Consider the following 25262-nt stretch of genomic DNA (forward strand, 5'->3'; position numbering starts at 1 on the left):
CCACCAGTACTCGATTACTGCTGAACCCTTTTTCCAAACTGAAGTTAAGTGGTATATCCTGGTTCTTATAGCGCATAATCTTTCTCCGCATATCGATCCTGATGTCATAGTCAACTAAGAAGTCCACTCCCAATATGACTTCATCAACAATCTCCGCCACAATGAATTTGTGTAGAACCATGACCTTTCCAATTAATACCTCACATACCACTTCTCCTTGGACTTGGTTATACTCGGCAGTAACCGTACGCAACCTTTCTCCAGGTAGCGGTTTTACTCTCCTGTTCACCAAGTCAGATCGGATTAAGGAATGAGATGCGCCCGTATCTACAGTCAGTACACGTTCCTTGCCATCCAGCTTTCCTTCGACGGCAAGACTTCTCAATTTTCTTCCAATTTGCGACACAGATATCACAGGACATTCAATAGCTGGGACAATTTTTCGTTCTTTATATCTGACACGCTCTTGCTCAGCTCCTCCAACCTTGCGTTTACGGCCACCCACATTGTTGGAACTATTAGGACCAAGATCGCAATGACGTGCAATCTGACCGGGCTTCCCGCATTTGAAGCATTTGATTACTCTTTCACTCCGCTTTTGCGATCCTTTCAGCGCCTCCAATATTGCGTCTACCCACTCTGGCCTTTCTACTTCCACACGGCGTGCTTTGAAAACTGGCTTACACAGAAGCGGCGCTGTTTCCTGAATCAGAGCTTGTAACACCATTTCTGCGAATTTTGGCTTTGGGTTTGCGTATGTACCTCGCTTTGTTTCAACGTCCCGTATGCCATTTATAAAGCTCTGAATCTTTACCCTTTCAGTGTATTCCAAGGGTGCGTCCGCATTTGCGAGATGAGCCAATCTTTCAACGTGACGGTGACGGTGTTGCAACTCAATTTGGAATATCTGTTTTCTATGCTCGCTTCCACAAGGTCTCCCGACAGCGGCCATCAATGCTTCATAGTTGTTCCGCTCTCCTTCGGGAATCGTCGGTAGGATTTCGGCTGCTGGCCCTTTCAATGCCACGAACAGAGCTGCAACTTTATCTTCAGCATTCCAGTTGTTCGCTGCCGACGTCTTCTCAAATTGGAGCTTAAATACCTGGAAAGGAACAGAACCATCAAACGTTGGGGATTTTACCTTCAGAGTAGACGTTGACGTTATTGGACGGTTCAATTGTAACTCCTGAATACGATCTTTTAAAGCCTCTATCTCGGCCTCAGTTTTATCTTGTCGACCACTGAACCCTTAATGACACTGCGTTAGTTTCTCTTCCATACGTGATTCTAGTTGTGCAGAGATCTGCGATGATACCTGAGCTGAAATTTGTGTCGACATTTCTGATATACGTGCCTCTTGTGCTTTAATTTTAGATGGTGTTTCTAACGACATTTCTGGATGTTAAACGTGTCTCCTGCGATTCCAGCTGAGATGCCACTGTCCATGTTTGAGCAGTTATTGCAGCCAATATCATGTTCAAGTCTGTGCTGGTAACTGTCTGCGATGTTTCGTTTTTCTCTTCAATTTTTGTTGTCTCCTCGGCATCAAGAGGAAATACAGACTCTTCCACGTTAATTCCTTCTGCTTCCACTGCCTCTCGTAGTCGTGCCTGAAGTTCGAGTTCCAACCACTTTACCTCTCCAACCTTGGATAAGTCGTACCTTATTAAAAAAAATGAAATTCAAAAATATGTTAAGGAAACAAAGCAATAAGCATCCGACGAACTCTAAGATATACGCAAAAGTCGTGATGAATATTGTAAGGAATTTTGGGAAATTCCGCTTATTTGCAACCTTCTACTGACGTTCGTATCGCTAAACTGTTGAATAAATAACTCCAATATTCAATAATGCAAATTGGCTTTTATTAAAATACTTCGCAATAACACTGATACTTCACAACAATAGCTTGCTTAAATCAGCTGGTGTTGCTTTTAAACTCTTAGGTTTCCTCGTTGGCATATTTCTAGGCTTTTCTTTTTCTAGAATTTACTTCTTGTTTACCAGCGATAAATTTCTCAGCTATAACTACAGACGCATAGCCATATGCGCGTGTATATGTGAGTGATACTTCCACCGTTGTTTGTCTGTTTTTGGGAGTATCTCAGATATATGCATGTGCTTACGCGTTTCTCTCCGCTGCTTGTATGGACATATGTGTAGACATAATGATTAATTTGTTTACAAACCTTTTTTTCGTTGTGGGTTGTATAACAGCACCAAATCTCCTTCCTGAAAACCTTCCGAATTAATTGCTTTATCGTATCTGGCTTTCATCTTGTTACCCTTAATATTTGTTCGTTGCCTTACAAGATCGTGTATCTCTCCCAGCTCTTCTTCCAAGACACCAGTGGATTTCTTGACATTTCTCTCCGCATCGGCATCCATCCCAAACTTCAAATCAGCTGGTAGTCGCAGGTCATTGCCAAAAATTACTCTTGCAGGGGTTTGTCCCTTTGTCTCATGTACTGCTGATCGTTAAGCCATCAAGAATAGTTGTATGCAGGTATCCCAATCTTTATGGAACTTGTCCACTACTTTCCTTAAGTGCTCCTCCAATGTTCTATTGAATCGTTCCACCATACCATCGGACTGAGGATGCAATGCAGCTGTCCGTGTTTTTCGAATGCCCAATGATTTACACATTTCCTGGAACACAGCTGATTCGGAATCACTGCCTTGGTCAGAATGTAATTCCATTGGTACACCATACCTTGCAACCCAATTGTTTATAAACACTTCTGCTACTGTTTCCGCTTCTTGATTTGGGATTGGGTATACCTCTAGCCATTTGCTGAAATAATCCATAACCACCAGTACATATTTGTTTCCCCAGTTGCTAGTAGGAAATAGACCTGCGACATCCATAGCGATCCTTTCAAATGGCGCACCTGAGTTATATTGCTTCATCTGGCCATGACTTCGGGTTTTGGGCCCTTTCGCTCTGCTGCAAACCTCGCAGTTCGCAATCAACTCAGTGACCGACTGACGGCAACCAACCCAATAGAATCTCTGCTTAATCTTCTCGAGCGTCTTCGCGATTCCAAGATGACCTCCGCTTGGACCATTATGCAGCTCGCTGAGCATATCAGGAATCCTCTTTCTGGGAAGAACTATCAGTTTCTTCTTGCATTGACAATCCTCACTCTACCATACTCGATGCAAGCAACCGGATATCAATACTAAACTGTTCCTCTGTGCCTAATATGACTTCGCAATGGGACTCTCTGTTGACATCTGCTCTCTATTTGGTCTTTCGTTTCGTTTGAGCCCTTGCATAACATGTGAGAGATCTGTATCTTGTAGCTGACACCTCCTTAGTTGTTCCTTGTCCCATTCATCCGTACATGTTATAGTCATTAGCCGGACATCTATAATGTCTTCTTTAGCCTCGGTCACAGCTTTGTAGCCGCTCGATCCACCGTGCCAATTATCCTTCCGGATCACGGAACTGCAGAACCCATTTCAACGCTGCGTGATCTGCCCTGACGCGGAATCGCTGGTCGTAGAGGTATTTGTGCAAATGTTTAATACACTCTACCAATGCCAACAGCTCTCTCCGCGTAACGCAGTAGTTCCTCTCTGGTTTTCCAATTGCACGGCTGTAATATGCAACTACCTTCTCCTGTCCATCAACCAGTTGTGACAAAACGCCTCCTATAGCATATCCGCTCGCATCTGTATCTAGAATAAACGTTGCTCCTGGAATCGGATATGCCAACATTGGGGCATACGTTCTTTCAATGTTTGAAAGCTACTTCTTGATCCTTCTTCCATTCAAAAGCTTTATGTTTTCTTGTTAGCTCGTGGAAGCTATGGGCTACGCTGGCAAAATTTGGTACAAATCGCCGGTAATATGTGCACAGCCCAAGGACACTTCTCAATTCATGCAGATTCTGTGGTCTTGGCCAATCCTTCACTGCTTCTATCTTTTCATTCGCGGTGCAGATACCCTCCGTCGTTACCTTATGACCCAAGCAACTAACTTGCTTCTTGAACAGAGAACACTTTTTGGGACTAAGTTTCAGACCAGCACCAGCTATTCTTTGGAAAACCTCCTTCAAGTTCTTCAGATGTTCTTCGAAGTTCTTTCCCAATACGATGATGTTGTCTAGGTACACTAAGCATGTTTTCCAGTACCTGATCCACGAGTCTTTGAGAAGTAGCTGGTGCATTACATAGTCCAAAAGGCATCACTCTAAATTGCCAAAGACCATCACCGACACTGAAGGCTGTTTTCTCTTTGTCTTCCTCCTTCATTTCCACTTGCCAGTAGCCGCTTTTCAAGACCAGTGTGGAAAACCATTTAGTACCATATAGCGAGTCCAGAGTGTCGTCAATTCTTGGCAATGGGTAGCTATCCTTTTTCGTAACGTCATTCAACTTCCGGTAGTCCACGCAAAACCTCATTTTTCCTTCCTTCTTCTTTACAAGTACCACCGGCGAGCTCCATGGACTAGCTGATGGTTCGATGACGGCGCTGTCGCTCATTTCTTGTATGATTTGACTCACAACTTCCCGCTTCGCCAGTGGAACACTACGTGGAGCTTGACGGATCGGCCTCGCATCTCCAGTGTCAATTTGATGTTTCACAACTTTGGTGCGGCCTGGTTTGGAGCCATCCTGGTCAAATGTGTTCGCGTACTTTAGGAGCAGTTGCTTTGCCTTATTCTAATAGCCTTCCTCTAGCCCCACCGTCCATGCCGTGATGTCATTTGAAAGATCAGTGTTGCTGGTTGAAAGGTGTTCCTGGAGCTGCTCATAGTTAATAACTACATCAGCCTCTTGGCATCTTCCCAATATAGCTCCTTTGGTCAGTTTGATTGGTGATTCGAACTCATTGAGTACTCTTACCGGAATACGTCCATCTTGTTTTGTCATAGCCAGAGTTTTTTCTACAGGTAAATTCGGTGTTGATTTGTTTGCTGCCTCGATAACCCACAATTTGTTTGTCCCACAATCTCCATCAACCTTTGCCCAGATGACTGCTTCGGATTTTGGTGGTATTTGCTGACTCTCTTCCACCAGCACTCGTTTACTGCTGTAGCCTCTCTGGTAGCCGAAATTAAGTGGCACATCCCTGTTCTTATACCGCATCGTCTTGCTTTGCGAATCGGTCTTGATGCCTTGGTCGATTAAAAAGTCCACTCCAATTATAATTTCATCAACAATCTCTGCCACTATAAAATTGTGTAGTACCGTAACATTCTCACTTGCTACTTCACAAGCTACTTCTCCAATTACCTGGGTGTCTTCTCCTGTGGTTGTACGTAATCTTGCTCCAAGCAATGTTCTTATCTTCTTGTTGACTAAATCCGCTCGAATTATGGAATGAGATGCAACCGTATATATAGTCAGTAGACGTTCCTTTCCATCCACATGTCCTCCCACAGTAAGATTGTTTGACCTTCTTACAATTTGCAAGATAGAGATTACGGGGCATTCAATTGAAGGAGCCAGCTGTCGCTCCTTGCGGCTGACACGCTTTAGTTTAACGATTGAGTAGACTTGGAGATTTGCTCATCTCCTTCATCTCTGCGTTTACGTCCACCCACATTGTTGGAACTATTAGGACCGGTGCTGCAATGACGTGAAATGTGGGCTGGGTTGCCGCACTTGAAACATTTCATAACTCCAGAGATTTTCTATTGTGATCCCTTCGATACTTCCAAAATTGTGTCCACCCAATCTAGCCTTTCTACTTCCACACGATGGGCTTTGAACGCTGGCTTACTCAAAAGTGAGGCAGTTTCCTGAGTCAGTGCATGGGATACCGTTTCAGCAAATGTTGGCTTTGGGTTCGCATATGTAGCTCGTTTCATTTCGACATCCCGTATTCCATTTATAAAGCTCTGAATTTTAACCCTCTCGGTGTATTCCACGGGTGTGTCTGCATTTGTGATATGAGTCAATCTTTCAACATCCGACGCAAACTATTGCAAAGTCTCATTCGCTTTTTGGTAACGGTTTTGCAATTCAATTTGGTATATCTGTTTTCTATGCTCGCTTCCATAACGTCTCTCGACAGCGGCCATCAATGTTTCATAGTTCTTCTGCTCTTCTTCGGGAGTCGTCTGTAGGATTTCGGCTTCTGGCCCCTTCAATGCTACGAATAGAGCTGCAACTTTATCTTCAGCATTCCAGTTGTTCACTGCTGCGGTTTTCTCAAACTGTAGCTTGAAGACCTGGAAAGGAACAGATTTTTGCATCCTGCGCTTCCAGCTTTGATATTACCCTTGCTTCCTGTGCTTCTAACTGCGAAGACATTTGTGCCACCTGCAATGATAAGCGCTCCTCTTATGCTTCCATCTTGGATGTTATACGTGTATCCTGTGATCATTTGCGATACCATATACCTATGTCTTCTGTTCTGCAAGTTGAGATGTTATATTTGTCTTTTGTTCTTCCAAGTGGGATGCCATATATGTCTTCTGTTCTTCCAGTTCAGATGACATTTGTGACGACATTGATGTTACTGTCGATGTTTGTCCAGATATTGCAGCCAATATCATGTTCAAGTCTGTGCTCGCCATTGTCTGCGGTGTTTCATTTTTCTTCTCCAATTTTGCTGTCTCATCGCCATCAAGATGAAAGACGTTAATTCCTTCTGATTCAATTGCCTCTCATAGTCGTGCCTGAAGTTCGAGTTTATTGCCGGTTTTATTCAATCCACGGGCTTCCAACTCCTTTTTAAATTGCTGTATCCTTAATTCGCTTAACTTTTCCATGTCCAAGTTGTACTCGAAGTCTTCGGAATTTATTCAACAATTCCTCTTCTGACACCAATTGAAACGAATTTAGGGAAATTCCCCTTATTTGCAACCTTCTACTAACGTTCGTATCGCTAAACTATTGAATAAATAACTCCAATATTCAATAATGCAAAATGGCTTTTATTAAAATACTTCGCAATAACACTGATACTTCACTACTAATAGCTTGTTTAAATCAAACTGATTGGTCGTGCCTCAGCTGGTGTTGCTTTTATACTCTTAGGTTTCCTCGTTGGCACATTTCTAGGCGTCTCTATTTCTAGAATTTATTTCTTGTTTACCAGCTATAAAGTTCTCAGCTATAACTACAGATGCATAGCCATATGCTTGTGTATATGTGAGTGATACTTCCACCGATGATTGCCTACTGTGGATGGTGTTGTAACTTTTTCGTGAATATGGGTACCGTCTTTGAAACATTAAGCGCTCCAAATCATTTCATTTTCGAACCAGATCCAATGTACGCAGAGTCCATTCTTCCTAGTAATAGATTTTTCTTTGATCCCATTTCAGGTTCAGAAATTCTTAATATTATCAAGAATTTAAACAATTCCGGTTCAAGTGGTAGTGACAACATTTCGAATCACTTGTTACAGAACATAGCTCTTTATATTGTCGACATTTTAAAATGTTTATTTAACTTAAGTGTATCTTCGGGAGTTTTTCCAGAATATTTAAAATGCGCCACCGCAGAAATACACTCCGAATGCTTGCCAAAACTGCCGAGGGGCGACCACGCTTAGAACAATTTTCTTCTAATTGAAAAAACTTGTTTCTAAAATTTTGATGTGGCTTTGCCCGGGTCACGCTACTAGCAGCCAAAATCTAAGTTGGTCATCGCATATGGGTCATTATTTTACAAATCGTACGGATTTGTAGAAAAAACAATTTTTTTCACTTTTTTAAAAGACACCAAATTTATTTGTTGGAATCTTTTCGCAATATGAGTCAACACATATATCAGTATTTCCTCGAAAAAACCATTTTTTCAGAGATCTGCATGTGCTCAGATTCGATGGGTAAGCAAACTTGCCCACATTCAAAATGCTATATCTTTGGTTCCGCTCGTCGTATCTTATTCACTTTTATTTTATTTTGAAGTTAATATTTACTTTATAACTGCATTAAAAAAATATTTAGTTATAAAAAACAAAAATAATGAATAAAAAATGAATTTTTTAAATAATTATTACATACTGTTTTCCCCCACGAATATTTTCGAAAAAATATATATAATATGCGATACACTTTCATCTAAAAAACCCTTTTTATTTTAAGTTAGACAATTTTGTGGTTCAAAAGATATTAACTCATTTCTGACCTGACTTCGAGCAACTTGCTTACATTTACTTGGAGCAGGTACGTGCTACAATTGTATACAGCCAACGCCTGCCTGTGTATGCATGCAAGGTCAACTTAACTACAATATACATACATATATGTACTTGTAAGTAAACCTACTAATCACTTAGCAGGTAGCTAGTTTTACGAAATTTTTATTTATGTCAGAATTAGTATTAGTAGATGTAAGATTGTAAATAGAAAACAGAATTAAATTTTATTTCAATGTAGAAACATCGTTCATTTCCTTAATTCAGAAAATTCTTGTTTTATTATTGCGAGATTTAAATAAATATTATTAGGAAAATGCCGAAAGTTAAATGTTTTAATCCATTTGATTTGTCTCCGCACCCAAACACCAAAAACTACGGGACTCTGAGAAAAGTAAAAAAATCACTTATTGACGCTGGATATTCCTGTAACAAAAAAAGCGATGGAACAACGAATTTAAAACAAATGTCGACTTAAGCTATCTAAAATCAACAAAGATAATGAGGTTCGTATATACTTGCACATATAATAATTGAATATACAAATTTAGAAACAATATATATATTTACGGAACTCATATGTAAGACATTGGCACATGCCTTCATGTAACATATGGTTTTCCATATTTTAACTTCAATATTATCAAATTCTTCAAATATTAGGTACTAATCATACATTTATTCGTTTTTCCAGATGAAAGAATCAGATGATATTATTTCAGCGAAGTACTCACTGAAACTGATAGCGACGGCAATTACGCTCCGGAATGTTCTACATCTGTATCATTGAGGAAAGACAGAGAAGCTATGTTCGAGGCAACTACAGCTGAATTCAGAAAGCCGTCTTTAGTCACTATTAGAGACTGTTTGGGGTGAAAATCACTTTTGAGACAATTTGCCATTCTGTAAGCTGTCTCGCGTCTCCAGCCTCACAAAAGCAATCATTAATTTGTGAGCTGGACCGGGGAAGATCACAAACGTTAAAATTTCAGAAAAAGTATGAAAATTATTTGCGAAAAACGCTTTAAATATATTTTTTTATTCATTAAATTAAAATAAGCATAGAAAAAATTAAAAAACAGAAAATACTTAAAATAAAACATCGAACCTATGGCGCCGCTGAGATTCGAACCTACACACTTTGGGATTTTCTATAAAAATTGTGAACGGCGTCTTAGCAAGCTCAGCCACAATACCATCTAACGTTAAGTTGACAAAATCTAATGCTATATTATTTGTTCAATGTATGAGTAAATTGTCATTTTGGTGAATTTCGTTGATATGGTGAATTGTTTTTGTGACTTTCGTTTACTGAATACCGAAATCATCTCAAGTCACAAACATTGTCTCTAAAGGAAAATCTCAAATTTAGAGACTTGAGATGAGACTGAATTACAGCATTCAGCCGCTAGTTTAATCACCAAAGGCTTAGAAAAAATCGGAGTTTCACCAAAACCGCTATTCAACTGAAAAAATGCAGAATGTTTCTGAATTTCAGGAAACATTTTTGGCATACCCAGTGATGACAACGTTTGCTTCGATGAAACTGATGGAAACGAAATATTACAAACTCTTAAAGACGCATTCGCCACACCAGTGATCGGGCAAAACAACTTAGAATTTTCAGTGTCTTGCAACAGATGGCGCAACGCTGATTAAATATAGTTGGGTAAAGAGGAATAGAAGTAGCAATTTATCAGTCAAACAAACCACGGCTGTACAGCTAAATGGTTAGCGCAGTGTGCCTAAACCGTACTGATGATGAAGGCTTAGCACCCTTCGAAATGGATCTATCTGTGCAGCTATGGCAGGTTGTCTGAAAAATTTCCTACTTACTATTCCAAAAACAAAATACAATTTTCCAATTATAGAAAAATTAAAAAAACAATAATCATTACAAAAAATTACTGTTCTGACCTTGAGCTCGTCTCGAACCTTGAATCCAAAAAGAATTTTGTTAATCTTACCCACCATCAAAAAGATTTCGGTTTGAGTGCGGAGTGGCACTTTTTTCAACTTCACATGGCAAAAATGCATGCGATGGTTTAGGTGGGACCTTGAAAAGATTGGCTGCCAGAGCAAGTCTACAGAGAGCGAATAATCCAATACAAACGCCAAAAGAATTATTTGATTGGGCAATAGCGGCTATTCCTAATATTTCATTTAAATATGTGGAAAACGAGGAATACTACAAAGAAGAAAAGAACCTTGAAGCTAGATATAAAAAAGCAGTAACAGTGAAAGGGACGTTGACATACCACTGAAAGATTCCAGTGGCAGAAGGAACAGTAAAAGAAAAGTTTTTTTCTTTGGATGATCATTCAGTTGAAGTTCAAGTTATGAAATAATTATTATGAAATATATATAAATTTAAACGAAATTTATACTTGAATATTCAATTATTATAAGCCGGTGTTAAGCTCATGAATTCTTAAATAATAAGTATAAACTGAACACAACATTAAACAAACAAACATTTAAATTAAATTAAAAATTATTAATTAGATTAGTTGAGCTGAAAGAAGAAATAGCAAAAAAAACGACTATATCAAAGAGCAAGTTCCAAAACATATTCGATTTATGCGTCAAAGATAACAATTACTTCACACACAACGACAAGATGTATACACAAACTTATGGCATGCCCATTGGAAACCCCCTCTCCCCCACTATTGCCGGGAAGTCATGAACGATGTACTCAACTTCACATTCATGGAACTCCAAAAACAACACAGCAAACAAATCAAATTTCTAGTCAAATACGTAGACGACATCTTCGCGATTATTAAAAAGGACGACGCAAATATAATTTTAGATACACTCAACAAATACCACAACAAGTTAAAATTCACTGTAGAGAAAGAAGTAGAAGAATGGCAGTATCACTTTCTTGGACACCCGCATTCACAACAACAACAATTATTTGATTTTAGATTGGTACTCTAAACCAACGCTTCTGGGAGCCTAATTAACTATTTTTCTTCTCAGCCCTTTAAATATAAAATGAATACAGCAAAGAATTTTATGCATAAATTATTATCAATAAGCCATCAACAATTTCGTGAGCCCAATGTAAGAAAAATTAAAAAGATGCCTAAAAAGAATAACTACCCTGACTACTTAATAACCAATTTAACAACCACACAGCTGACTTTGCAAATGAGGCATTCCATATGAAAAGATAGGTCGACCTCTCCGATTTTCTTCAAATTCGGAAGACATGTAGTATTTGACGTCTAGAATAGTGTGTGAAAATATTTTTTTAAAATTTTGAATATTTTGGATTTTATTGACAGTTCAAAATTTTTGAAAGCTTTTCTTTGAGTTAAAATACATTTTAAACTATTAATTTTAGAAAAAAATCGTTTACTAGAAAAAGTCTTTAAAATTGTTGAAGCTTATAAAAAAATTTGACGTTCTCAAAATTTTGAAAAATAATATGATTGAAAAATAAAATAAAATTTTTTGTCAGTGTAAAGTAATGAAGGATAGCACCGTAAGTTTGTGATACAAAAATTTTTACACTTCGAAATGGCATCCATATTGTTAGCAGATGTTTTCTACATATATATTTACCTTCTTATTCATAGAAAATAAAAGAGATTGGTCAAACCTATTTTATTTTCTATGAATAAGGCCGTTAATTAATATATAATGCGAAGTCGGGGTAATTCTATCAAAATTACGACACACATGCATACACACGCGTTTAAAATGCTCCGCAGTTTGACAAACATCACATTTTATAACTAATTAGAAGATCCGGCAGACGTTGTCCTGCCCTAAATTTGGCCAATCTGCATACATTTTAATAAGATTTTTCCGTCTGACTCTGCCCTCCCCCCTCTTCACTTTTTCCTAATCCTTTTATTCACTCCTCCCTGCGTCTTGTTCGCTTCATCTATCTCCATCTTCGTCTCATTCTATCTCTTTCTCAATCTCCTTCTCTCTTTTCTCTTCTCTCAATTTCTTCTAATTCTTCTGCATCCCTTATTGCCTGTCACAGAAGGTGGTATGTATTTTATTCCAGTCCCAGTCCCAGTCCCATTCCGAGTCTCAGTCCCAGTCCTAGTCCTAATCCCAGTCCCAGTCCGTCTCTGGATAATATATTATTCTGTACTAAAGCACTCATCAACAGCTTTCATTTGATATCCATATTGTATAAACACTGTCTAGGCATTCACTGGCCCACGTTTTGGCCTATATCTCGAGGCCCTAGTCACCCAGGGGTATGAAAATTACCCTCTGCTAAAGCACTCATCCACAGCTTTCATTTGATATCCACATTCTATAAACACATTCTAGGGGTACCCGGGTCCACGTTTTGGCCTATATCTCGAGACCCTAGTCACCCAGGGGTATGAAAATTACCCTCTAATAAAGCACTCATCAACAGCTTTGATTTGATATCCACATTCTATAAACACATTCTAGGGATACGCGGGTCCACGTTTTTTTTTTATTTATTTATTTGTTTATTATTCATTCAGTCTAAAAAGTACAGGCTTTCTTACAGACTAGTTAAAAATAGAAGAGTTCAAGCTTAAACTTATATAAGCTGTTATTAAAATTAAGAACACTGCTATATCGATTTGCTAGATGTACATATAGTCTTGGATATAGGCTCATTCATAGCATAGTTCGTTCTATGAGTTGCTTCGATAAATATTCTATTATTCCGTACATAACGTGGAGGAATATACGGAATGAATAAGCTGGATACGTCGAAACAGTTGATGTTAGAGTTTATAACATTATAGGCAAACGTGAGTGAGAAACAAGTTCTTCTGTCACGCAAAGCCTGAAGACCGAGCAATTTCCGCCTGCTAGTGTACGATGGGAGACCATCGGGCCAACGAAGCAAACGCAATGCAATTTTGTAAGATTTGTTGAACTCTATCAATTTTGTGCGAGTTAGCTTCATAAAATGGATTACATATTATTGAGCAGTATTCCAGACGACTTCTTACCAATGAGGTATAAAGTGCCTTCAACGTCATAGGGTCCTTAAAATCTTTTGTGTTACGTGTAATAAATCCAACCATTGCAAAAGACTTCGAGACAATGAAATCAATGTGACTTGAAAAGGAAAGTTTAGGGTCAAAAATCACACCCAGATGTTTAATTTCATGACAGCGATCTGTCTTTTACGCCCCGATTCTGAGCGTTACCGGTAAAATAGTACCCAGAACATTATGTAACCGAATATCGTTACCAGTTCTTTTATTTGCGATTCTGGCCCAAGTGGTAATGCTGTGATCACCGAAAAACTCACCAGTGTCTGTGGAGAAATTTGAAAGGTAGTGTTTTTCGTTTTCACGGTTGCCACTTTGGTCCATTTGGACCAAAAATGGTCCCTTCCAACCCCATTTGGTCCGCTGATCCCTTTTCTGCCCTTTTCGTCCTTTTTAGGCAGTAGCCACGATTGGTACTTTTCTTTCTTTTTCGCTCAGGTAAAAATTCACAATATTGCCCAAAAATTCGCCACACTTTCGTTAGCCCTCATATAATTTTGAATTTACTTCAATGGAACTCTCACCATAAAAAATTGCTGTCAATAAAATGTACCAGAACAATAACATTTCACCTAGGATATAATTTTTGCCAGGCATTAAAAAGAAAAGTGTTGGCAAACACATTGTCGTTAATTGTTGATGAAATAACCGACTAATCAAAAAAAAAAAACTCTTGTTTTATAATAATATTAACAAGGGCTAGATATTTCGATCGGTTATCAAACACAATATATGAAAATAAAAAGTGCTTCTCGCCTAGCATAGTTTATAGCGTGCACTCTGCCGTGAGCGTAACACTTTCAAAACTTATACAAAGAAATTCTATGCATTACTTCTCGTTTGGCACGTTGATATTTAAATCTTTCTCACCCAGCTCAATGAGTTCAAGGAATTCCAGGACTATTGTTGTGTTAAGCCACGCAAGGTAATTGAAAACTAAGTATCTTGGCACAAGAAATATTTTAACTCGAAGACAGAAGGAAGCAAATGCAAAAGAGATTTGATTTCGGAAGAAATGTTTTGTATAAAATTATTCCCGTAGGTGCTAGCAGAACCCCTGAGGCGTGGGATCAAAATTCACACTTACTGAATATAGGCTCTGATATGAAGTTTAAACGTTAAGGGAAAAAGTAAGCATCTATAAAAACAGCACTAACAAAATTGCCTAGTTTCATTTATGATTTACTGAGTTTTCCACATACATAGTTCGGCAACACCAGCACGCAAATTTTGAACCGTTTCTTACTAAAACCTAACTGCACTATACATTTTATTTCATTTCAATCAACAAAATAATGCTAGAACCAAGAGATTTGTGACCAAAACTAGGTTCACAACGTTTGGTTGGTGAAGGACATAAACCTATCCTATGTCAAAATATAGTACCATTTTTGGTTGCATACACACATATTTGTTTGTTCAGCTTGAATTAAAGGAAAGTCTTCACTATGTTTAGAAAATTTTGTATGGAAACATCCAAAAATTTTGTATTTTATACTAATAAAATAAAATTAAAATTTGGTCCTTCTTTTCGATGAATTTTGGTCCCAAATAAAAACATGGTGTGGGAACCGTGTTCGCTTTACCGAAAATGTCTCACTTGTAGATACGAGGTTAACGAATAAACGGGACGATGTGTATATGCATGATAAGTATCTACATAGGTATATTGTAATTTATTCTGTGAAAGTACATAATGTAAACAAAAATAGCAAGAAGCAACACTTTTTTACTATTATCTTTACTTATTTGCGCTTACAATTCTTTATTTTTCAGTTTTGCCTTTTTCTAAACAACAGCTGTTGTGTGGTTATTTCGATGTAACCACCTACTTTTGTGGGTAAAAAATTATCCGGCTACTTTCGCGGGTAGAATACCAAAAGGGTGTAAAAGTTGCCATGGCGAAGAGTGTTGTTACCACACTAGAATCGGGGCGTTAGTCTATAATTAAAATATGTTGCGGTTGTCTTTTCAGAATATGAAATAACACAACATTTGTTTTTGTTTAGGAGCAAGTTATTGTTTGAGCACCATTCGGCAAAAGAATTGAGATCGGATTGTAAGTTTAAGTGGTCGGAAGTATCACGGACTCTTAGAAAAAGCTTGACGTCGTCTGCAAGCATTAGACATTTAGCGAACTTGAATTGCTGAGGCGGATCATTGATAAAAATTAGGAATAGTAGAGGACCGCAATGGGTACTCTGAGGGATTCCTGACCAGGTGTTGATAAGCAAGGATGACCTATCGGCTCCAATTGACACATATATCATCCTGTTTTCCAAAAAACTTGAGAAGAATTATAACAGGTTACCATTGATACCATACATCGCCAGCTTGTGTAGCAGTATAGAATGATCGACCTTGTCAAACGCTTTAGAGAAGTTCGTATAAATAACATCAAGTTGCTCTTGGCTCTCAAAAGCACCGATAATTTGATTGGTGAGTAAAGCTAAATTGGTGGAGGTGGACCTTCCAGGAAAGAATCCATGCTGGCATTCAACTGTAGCATAACCGATGTAATCGAATAGTTTACCATGCAATATATGATCGAATACTTTTGCCAGAGTACTCTGCTTAACAATCGGTCTGTAGTTGCATATATCATTGCGGCTACCAGATTTATATATGGGATTTATGGAGCATAATTTCCATGAGTCTAAAAAACTTCCATTGCTCAGGCATTCTCGAAAGAGAAGCGCCAGAGGCTCTGCAATGGTGTTCGAACATATTTTAAAGAATAACGGAGAAAATCCCTCAAAATCTGATTTTGTGCTACTTGACAGCTTAGAGATCGACAGCAGAACATCATCTGCAGTAATATCAAAAGAAGAAATTTGAAATTGGTATCCAGAGTGAAATACCGGAATTGGCCTATATCTCGAGACCCTAGTCACCCAGGGGTATGAAAATTACCCTCTACTAAAGCACTCATCAACAGCTTTCATTTGATATCCATATTATATAAACACATTCTAGGGGTGCCCGGGTCCACGTTTTGGCCTATAGCTCGAGACCCTAGTCACCCAGGGGTATGAAAACTACCCTCTACTAAAGCACTCATCAACAGCTTTCATTTGATGTCGATATCGTATAAACACATTCTAGGGGTGCCCGGGTCCACGTTTTAGCCTATATCTCGAGACCCTAGTCACCCAGGGGTATGAAAAGTACCCTCTACTAAAGCACTCATCAACAGCTTTCATTTTATATCCATATTCTATACACACACTCTAGGGGTACCCGGGTCCACGTTTTGGCCTATATCTCGAGACCCTAGACCCTAGAGACCTATCCCATATTTCAAGTTAGATCAAACTACATACGGGGTGCAAAACAAATTCAAAATCGGTTCAGTAGTTTAGGAGTCCATTGGCCTCAATTGTGTGACACGTGTTTTTTATATATTAAGATTTAATAAAAAAATTAACAAATCAGCTGTTTAATAACGCCATGTGTAATTAATTCCACTTATTAATAACGGGAACATGCACTTCAGTTATTTTTTGTTTATTCTATCGCAGTAGTCATTGATTTTGTGAAATTCTTTTATTTATTACCTTATGAAAATTGTTTGCATTTCATAGTCATTTGCTATTTGATTCATACAAGAAAATGTTCTTCTCCAAAGCTGTTCCCTGTATTTCTTACAAACTATCGTACATATATACATATTCTGATTCCCAAAAATGCCAAATAAAAAATTTTGTTGTAATCCATTTTATTTGCCTAATCACAACTGGGTTAAAAAAAGTAGGTAAATCCACGCCAAAACTATTAATAAAACTACCCAATTTGGGGGAATATGTCTGCCTTTGCTGCAGGATTCAAATTCTAAAAGATGCTGTCCCATCTAAAGAGGTTAGCAATAGTATTATTAAAAGTCCATTGAATGAAACTAAATTTTCCAATGTAAAAACAGGTTCCGAAGTAAATTCTTCACCAAATATAAGTTCTGATGAATATAGTGAAGTGTATACAGGAGGAGATGACGGCTTGGAAATGCTTTTATCTGTAAAAAAAAAGTTTCAAACCATTTCGTTTTATTCAGAAAAGATTTTTTGGTTGACAGTTTCTCCACCAAGCTGGACAGCATACAAACTCCAAAAAGAAATTAATACAACTTATAAGTTAGCTTCTCATGCGAAAAAAACCCAAAATATGTTTGGATTTGGTTCCTACCCAACTCAAACAATATCAGGAAGGAAGATTTACGAAAATGATATTTCCGTAGTCCAAAATTTTTATAGGTCAGATGATATTAGTCGACTTATGCCTGGGCAGAACGATTGCGTATCTGTAAGACAAACGGATGGAAAAAAGTCAAAAATTCCGAAACGATTCGTATTGTGCAATCTGAAAGAAGCTTATGTCGAATTTAAAAATATGTATCCTGATTTAAAAGTTGGATTCAGTAAATTTTCCGAACTACGTGCTAGGGAATGTATTTTGGCCGATGCTGCTGGAACTCACACAGTATGTGTTTGTAAAATTCATCAAAATTTCGAATTAATGATGGATGCTTAAAAAGATATCTCCAACCAAATTTCTATTCAAACATACGAAGATGTCTTACGTGAGATGACTTGTGAGAAATTCGAACATAATTGTCAACTTAGAAAGTGTAATTCTTATCCAGGTTTTGAAGGAATAAGTATTGAACTTGGAAAGGCATTTGAAGTAAATAATATAAAAAGTTTTGAATTTTTAAAATGGACCAAGACAGACCGTTCTTCTATAAAAACAGGTATTAAGGATACTCATACGTTTATTGAAATGCTGAAAGCCGATGCATCAATACTTTTAACACACAATTTTATAGCCAAGAGCCAAAACAAGTTCTTCAAAGCACTGAAACTTCAATTAAAGGGAGGCGAATTTATAGTAGTTGGTGACTTCTCTGAAAATTTCAGGATTACCACTGGAATAGCAATCAGGCAACAGTTCACCCCTTTGTTGTTTATCGCGCACAAAAGGATAAGAATAAGAGCTTCACATTTGAGAGCTTTGTACTCATCTCAGAGTGTAATATCCATGATACCACTGCTGTTTATTTATTTCAAAAGAAAATGATTAATTGGCTTGTATCAAAATATAAAAACGACAATGTTAAAAAAATTTACTACTTTTCAGATGGCGCAGTTTCGCAATATAAAAATAAATACAATTTTATTAATTTAATGTATCACTTTCAGGATTTTAATATAAAAGCGGAATGGCACTTTTTTGCCACATCGCATGGTAAAAACGCTTGTGATGGAATCGGTGGTATTGTTAAAGATTTGTTCGACGAAAAAGTTTACGCCGTCCTGACTCCACACCAATTACTACCCCAATTAAATTTTTTAATACTGTCAAAAATGAGTTTAAAACAATGCAATTTGGTTTCTGTTCCAAAGCTGATTACCAAAAAGAAAAAGATTTTCTAAAGGATCGTTTCGCTACAGCTGTTCGAATCAATGGCACACGGTCATTCCACAGCTTTATACCCTTTTCAAGCAACGAACTTAAATGTAAAGTTGTATCGACTTGTAATGAGAGCGATTGTAAAATTTTTAAAGTAATAAAAAAACTGACCTAATTTAAAATATAAAACTACATTTTCATAATATTTATGCCATTTCGAAGTGTTATATAGTTTAAAAATTTTTGTATCACAAACTTACTGTGCGTAAAAATCATAGATTTATTCAACATCATATTCTCGAAAACAAAAAAAAAAAAACATTCTTTTAAATTTGAAGGGTAGGTTAAGAACATATTCAAGTTTATTTCGGATTTTTTTTATAGAGAATGGGTGCTATCCTTCATTACTTTACACTGAAAAAAAAATTGTATTTTATTTTTCAATCATATTATTTTTCAAAATTTTGAGAACATAAAATGTTTTTTGTAAACTTCAATAATTTTAAAGACTTTTTGTAATAAAAAATTTTTTTCTAAAATTAATAGTTTAAAAGATATTTTAACTCAAAATTTTGAGAACATAAAATGTTTTTTGTAAACTTCAATAATTTTAAAGACTTTTTGTAATAAAAATTTTTTTTTTAAATTAATAGTTTAAAAGATATTTTAACTCAACTGTCAATAAAATCCAAAATATTCAAAATTTAAAAAAAATATTTTCACACACTATTCTAGACGTCAAATACTACACGTCTTCCGAATTTGAAGAAAATCGGAGAGGTTGACCTATCTTTTTATATGGAATGCCTCAAATACAAGAATATTGGACAAAGAGAAAAGAGAAAATATGCGATACACCATAAAGAGCCATCGAATACTTCGAAAAAGGGAACTGGTGATTAACAGAAGAGAAGACACTGACAATATTGCCGCTTCATATTTATTAAGTTTATAACTTTTATAGTGAAAAGTTTACCATAAAAAACGATGGTATCGATTTTATTTAGTTTTAATAGTTTAATTGTTTTTACATATTATAATAATTAAGTCAACACATTTTTATGTAAGTAAGTGCAAAATTAACATTATTGTCAAGTGTGTAATATTTGTTTTATGTGTAATCATGTTCACTGTCTTCTTACATATCTGTATATATGTATATCACATTGACTGCCACGTACTATGCGGTTTACGCCACGTCAGACACATATGTCCGACACGACTATTATTCTCTCTCGCCATGTTACACAGCAAAGATTGACGATAAATATGATCTTATTGCAATAATAAATTATATGGCTTCCCATGAAATGTCTGCTATAGTGGCTTCGGCGTAGCTCAAAAAACAATTGGAAAAAATTGGTTTTGAAAAAAAAAAAAAATTTTAATTCATTTTATTGCAGTAACAAAAAATTGTTTACATATTATTTTTATAAAGTATGAACCCATCAAACTTGTTTGTGGTGATTCCCAAAACATTCTAAACACATGAATGGCTCTTGGGGACAATCCGGGCAATACGTGTATACTCTTTTAGCCTTCTTTCTGGCGACCTCCCTTCCTTCCATTTGTTTTATTCTGGAATAACATAAAGTACATGTTCGACGTACTTTTGTATTACTTGCACTTAGTTTTATTTTTAAAATATGAATATTGCCTGATTTTGGCTTCATACGTTTTTCTGGCTTCTGTAAGTTTAGAAGTGATGAAGTAATTTGTTCTCTAAACCACCGTATTTTTGCATTATTTTTTTTGTAGCTTTCTTGTACACTACAAAAGCATTTACTGCTGATAATCCAAGCAGATATTCTATACCCAGTTTGCGGTACCACTTAACGCCCTTCCTCAAAGTAGAGCTTGTATGACGACGATGCATTTGTATGCTTAGCCAATGTTTTTGTCGTGCATATATGTCCGCCATGGCCATGAAATAAAAAAGTCGGTAGGCGCCACGTCGAACATATGTGTGTGACATACTAATTAGTTAAAAACTGCCTGTTTCTAAGCAGAAAATATTACCAGCACTACCCTAAATTCCAATTTTGATGTCTCTGATGAGATTTAAAAAAAAATGTTGTGGCCCCAGCATCTTATTTGCTGAAAGTGCCTTGGCAGTCAATGTGATATGTAAAAAAACAAACAAAACTTATTTATGTTTTTTGTAATGTTGTCTTTCTTTTACTAAATAAATAGAGATATCTTAACTCCTGATGATGCCATGGAAATTTGGCGAAATGTTGAGTTAAAAGAAGGAATAAGTCTCTTTTATTCGCACTATCAACAATCAGATCAGAAAAGCTTATAAAAAAAATTTTTTTCGCATGAAAAATCTTTCTATTCCTCCATATCCATACATACCTGTAAAATAACAGCTGACAGGGAGAATGGCTGTCGCGAATGGCCAGAGAATGGAAGAAAGGTTTGGCTCTTGCTCGCCGTTATTAAATTGAAGTGCCCCGAACCGCCCATTTGTGTTTCAAATCAGGTTTTATTTTAATTGTGTATACAGAAGGTCAGACTACATATTAAATTTAATTTCTAAAACCTAGTTATTAGATAAAATATGAGTAGCCTTGAGCAAGAATTTTGAAATATATAAATAATGCAATATACAAGTCGTTTACAAAAATATTTGAAAAACACTTTTAGCAAATGATTTAAATCGAACAGCGATTGAACAAGTGATCGAGGCTATTTACTATTGTCAACGTTTTTTCAACGATTCGCCACTTGTATGACTTCACAATGGTTGAACCACTGGGCTAACATTAGTATATTTAAGTTCGTTTAAAACACTAATGTATAATATTTATTCAATAAGTAGACTTACATATGTACATAATAAGCATATACTTGCCTGATGGGTTAAAAATAAAGCCAGCTGCATTCCAATGCTGCGCGATGACACACGTCCGCCTATGTTTTTACTGCAGTCAACTCTTACAGGGCCCAAGGGATAATTGGATGGAAGATTAAGCGTAAGCTCTGTTCGTACTTCGTCAATAAAATATACTGCCAATACTTCTCTAGTAGATAAATGTACGGTCACCTGTAACACACCAAAAATATCTAAATATGACCGTATTATAAAAAGATATTAATTGGGACATGTGATTTGAGCGTAGTTCGAAATCCTCAAACAAATTGATCACACCACAAAATCTCCAGCTTTCAAAAATATCCAAATATCCCCATTTTTAAATAAATAATAAACAATATAATATATATGAATAGTTACACATAAATTTTATTTTCAGCTATCCTTTTTATATTTTTTTTTTGTAAAAAGCATAAAATTTTTTTTGGCCTGCTGACGGATGTTCGTTAATGAAGCAAGTGCTCCTGAGTGAAGAGGAAAAATGTTAGTGCTTCTGTGTGAAATTGGTATTCGAATTTTTCAAGCGTAAGTTTTGCTTCGTAAAACACTTTAAATAAATGTATTTCTTTCAAAATTAAGGCTCTTGGCCAAATGCGTTAAAAAATGATCTTATGACTGCTGGAAGTAAATTTTGTACACTTATCGTAGTAAATACGAAAGTCGGAATTTTTCTCTGGAACGAAGTATTGAGTTGCCCATAACAAATCGCACTAAAAATATGGTCATTCCACGTAAGAGTATTATTAAAAATTACACCAAGATTTTTGGCAGTAGATCGAGAGCCCTTATGTGCACAACAAGACTTTCGGACTTGCTCGTATTTAAGCATAGGCCATTCAAGGAAGCCCACTCATACTCATGGCGGTGACACAATGACATTTTTCATATAGATGCGTTTAACACAAGCTTATGCATTCCAATAACCTCGCCACAATCAACCAAGATGTTGCGTTTGTAAATATGAAGGAACTTCAGACTTGGCAATTGAAGTTTATTACGCCTTGCCCACTCACATACAATATTTCGCGAAGCACTGTTGTAAACATCCTCCCTATACAACAAAAATACTTGCTCACATATTTTGTGTCGTATTCGATTGTTATATTGCAGTTTTTAATTGTGAAACATGTTAGAAAATTTACCAACCAGTGGGAAAAATAATTTCACTTGCAACGTGTGCCAACACCCTTAGCCAAAGCAAATGTCAAATTCTTCTTTTATGATTTGCTTGGAACAAAATTGGGGAGTTGGCTACTTTTCAATATCAGATGGCGCCAGTGCCGCTCATTCTACCGTTCTCCATAAAAATACGTGCAATGTACTCATCATAATGCATAAGCATGTGTTAAACTCATCCATATGAAAAACCGCTTATGTGTCGGAGCTGTCACAAACACACTCAATTGAGCAACCAGTATACATACATAAGTACATTTGCACATCGCCAGCATAAAAGTTAGCACAGTTAGCAACAGTCGTCACATATCGCTTACACATCAGTTACTGCAACCCAAATTCAATTAGCAATAAGACATATGTATAATAAGACAACAACAACAACCGGTTCACATTTCGTTGCACTAAATTTAAGCGGAGGTCTTGGAGACGTTGTGTGAACCCGTTGGTTGCACAACTAGGTTACTTTTACTTGCATATGCAAAATTATGAGAACACAATAAAAGGCAATAGAACAATTCGACTTAAAATTTATTTGATTATCAGCAATTTTTGTAAAAAGGAACAAATCCACAACAACAACATTGTTAATAACAAAATTATTGCGCTGTAAGCGAATTCACTTGTACGATATAGGTAATTTAGCATAAGAAAAATTGTATAAAAGAGAAATTGCCAAATAAAAATGTTAAGTTCAGTTTTGTCATTCAGCGGAACGGGTTAGTGTCATAATTGGCGCCCGAGCACTCGGTAAATAAGTGAAAGTTAAATAATCCTTATCCTTCAAAAAGTTATAAGTTCAAAGGAAAACACTGGAAATTCTTTTCTCGAAGGACATTGAAATGGAATCTATTATATCAAGGGCCAAATCTACTGGGATACTGGAAAATAAGGAAGCAACATCGAACGACTCTAAACACTCATCATCATACACATAAGTATCCTTAATCCTATTTTTGAAGTCTATCGCGTCTTTTACATTACACTTGGATACCCGCGTTAGATTTTTTAAAATTTGGACAACGAATTTACACAGACTGTAGGACGGAGAATTGACAGACGAACAAATAGGTCTAAGCGGAATGTCTGCCTTTATTTAATCTGGCCTTGAGCTCAACAATAACAACAACGGTATATACTAACGGCCAAAAAAGAAAATAAATCATGGAAAACCGGAGAGCACACCGAGAAGTTGAGGACGTCACCAACGCCTACAAAAACATCAAGAAAGGTTATGACAACAAAACCCGAAAACGCGTAAAACAATACCAACGCACTACACATCAGACCACAAGACTTTCAGAGTCTACGTTGTTTCTGGAGAGGTGTAGGAGAAACGGAATAACACCGAAATTTATCAGCAATGCGACCAAAAATATTACTTACATTATCAACAACAACATCAGCAACAGCAAAATATCAACAAAACTTTCAAACATCGTGAATACATACATAGAAAAGATCAAGTGGAAACTTCTAAATATTATCATAGCAATAAAGCACGAACTTCTGCGTCAAAAGGAAATAAGGTGAATAGATTAAGGACAGAAATAACACAATACATCAACACACACGACTCCGCGGCATTCTTCAAAAGCGAAGAACTGTTGACGAACAAACTCAAAACGAACATGAAAACGTCAAAAGTTAACAAATATGAGGATATTAAACGAAAACAAGAACAACTATTGAATATTAGGGTGATACCGGAATGGATTGCAAACACGACCAACACACAAGTACCTACAAACATTCAAGGGCTCCTTTCTCTAGGACTTAAACATGCGCTGCCAACAGAAGTGAGTAAAATTCCACTGTTTAAAATAATAGCTGACGGAGAAAATTACATACAGAGAGAAAAAGAGAAACAAGAAATTGAAAGAAACAACCTGACGGCACTTCTGCAAAATCCCTTAAACATGACGACAACTTCGGTTAGAAATAGATTTACAAAGGACACCCTGCGCTCTACCAAACAATTTTTAAGGAACAATGAAAAAACTATTAATCCTCAACGCAGATAAGGGAAACGTCACAATAGTGATGGATAAGTTAGAATATGACAAAAAGATGCAGACGATCGTGAATGATATTTCCACATACAGAGTGTTAAAGCGCGACCCCACCAGTAGGCTACAACAAAAAAATAATGAAATAGTAGAAAAAATGTACAACAACAAATCCATCGACCTAAAAGAAAAATTCCGTCTTAATTGTAAAACAGCAAACACGCCCCGAATTTATGGGCTGCCCAAAATCCACAAGGCAGACATTCCGCTTAGACCTATTTGTTCGTCTGTCAATTCCGTCCTACAGTCTGTGTAAATTCGTTGTCCAAATTTTAAAGAATCTAACGCGGGTACCCAAGTAGATGATGAGTGTTTAGTGTCGTTCGATGTTGCTTCCTTATTTCTCAGTATCCCAGTAGATTTGGCCCTTGATATAATAGATTCCAAATGGGACCAGATAAAAAAACACACGTCCATGGCAAAAGAGCTTTTCTTGACCGCTGTTAAGTTCTGTAGCAAGGAAAACCGATATTTTAAGTACAAGGATAAAATATACGAGCAACGGTCAGGAATGCCAATGGGATCACCAGCTTCACCTGTAATAGCGGATATCGTGATGGAAGAACTGTTAACCAGATTTGAGACTGAATCGGTTAACAAAACACGATTACTAACAA

The 25262-nt window shown here is 36.7% G+C and overlaps 1 protein-coding gene across 5 annotated transcripts in view; it reads right to left on the reverse strand.

The window, feature by feature from the left end:
• Window positions 1-25262, reverse strand: part of Ltn1 (E3 ubiquitin-protein ligase listerin) — a 1386601-nt gene that overhangs the window by 534082 nt on the left and 827257 nt on the right. For all 5 annotated transcript variants that reach the window (XM_067791508.1, XM_067791509.1, XM_067791512.1 and 2 more), the window contains exon 15: window positions 21380-21571. In XM_067791508.1, coding sequence (XP_067647609.1) covers window positions 21380-21571 — 192 coding nt within the window. The remainder of the gene's footprint in view (window positions 1-21379; window positions 21572-25262) is intronic.

Source organism: Eurosta solidaginis, chromosome 5 (genome assembly GCF_040869045.1).
Source record: "Eurosta solidaginis isolate ZX-2024a chromosome 5, ASM4086904v1, whole genome shotgun sequence".
Taxonomy (NCBI): domain Eukaryota; kingdom Metazoa; phylum Arthropoda; class Insecta; order Diptera; family Tephritidae; genus Eurosta; species Eurosta solidaginis.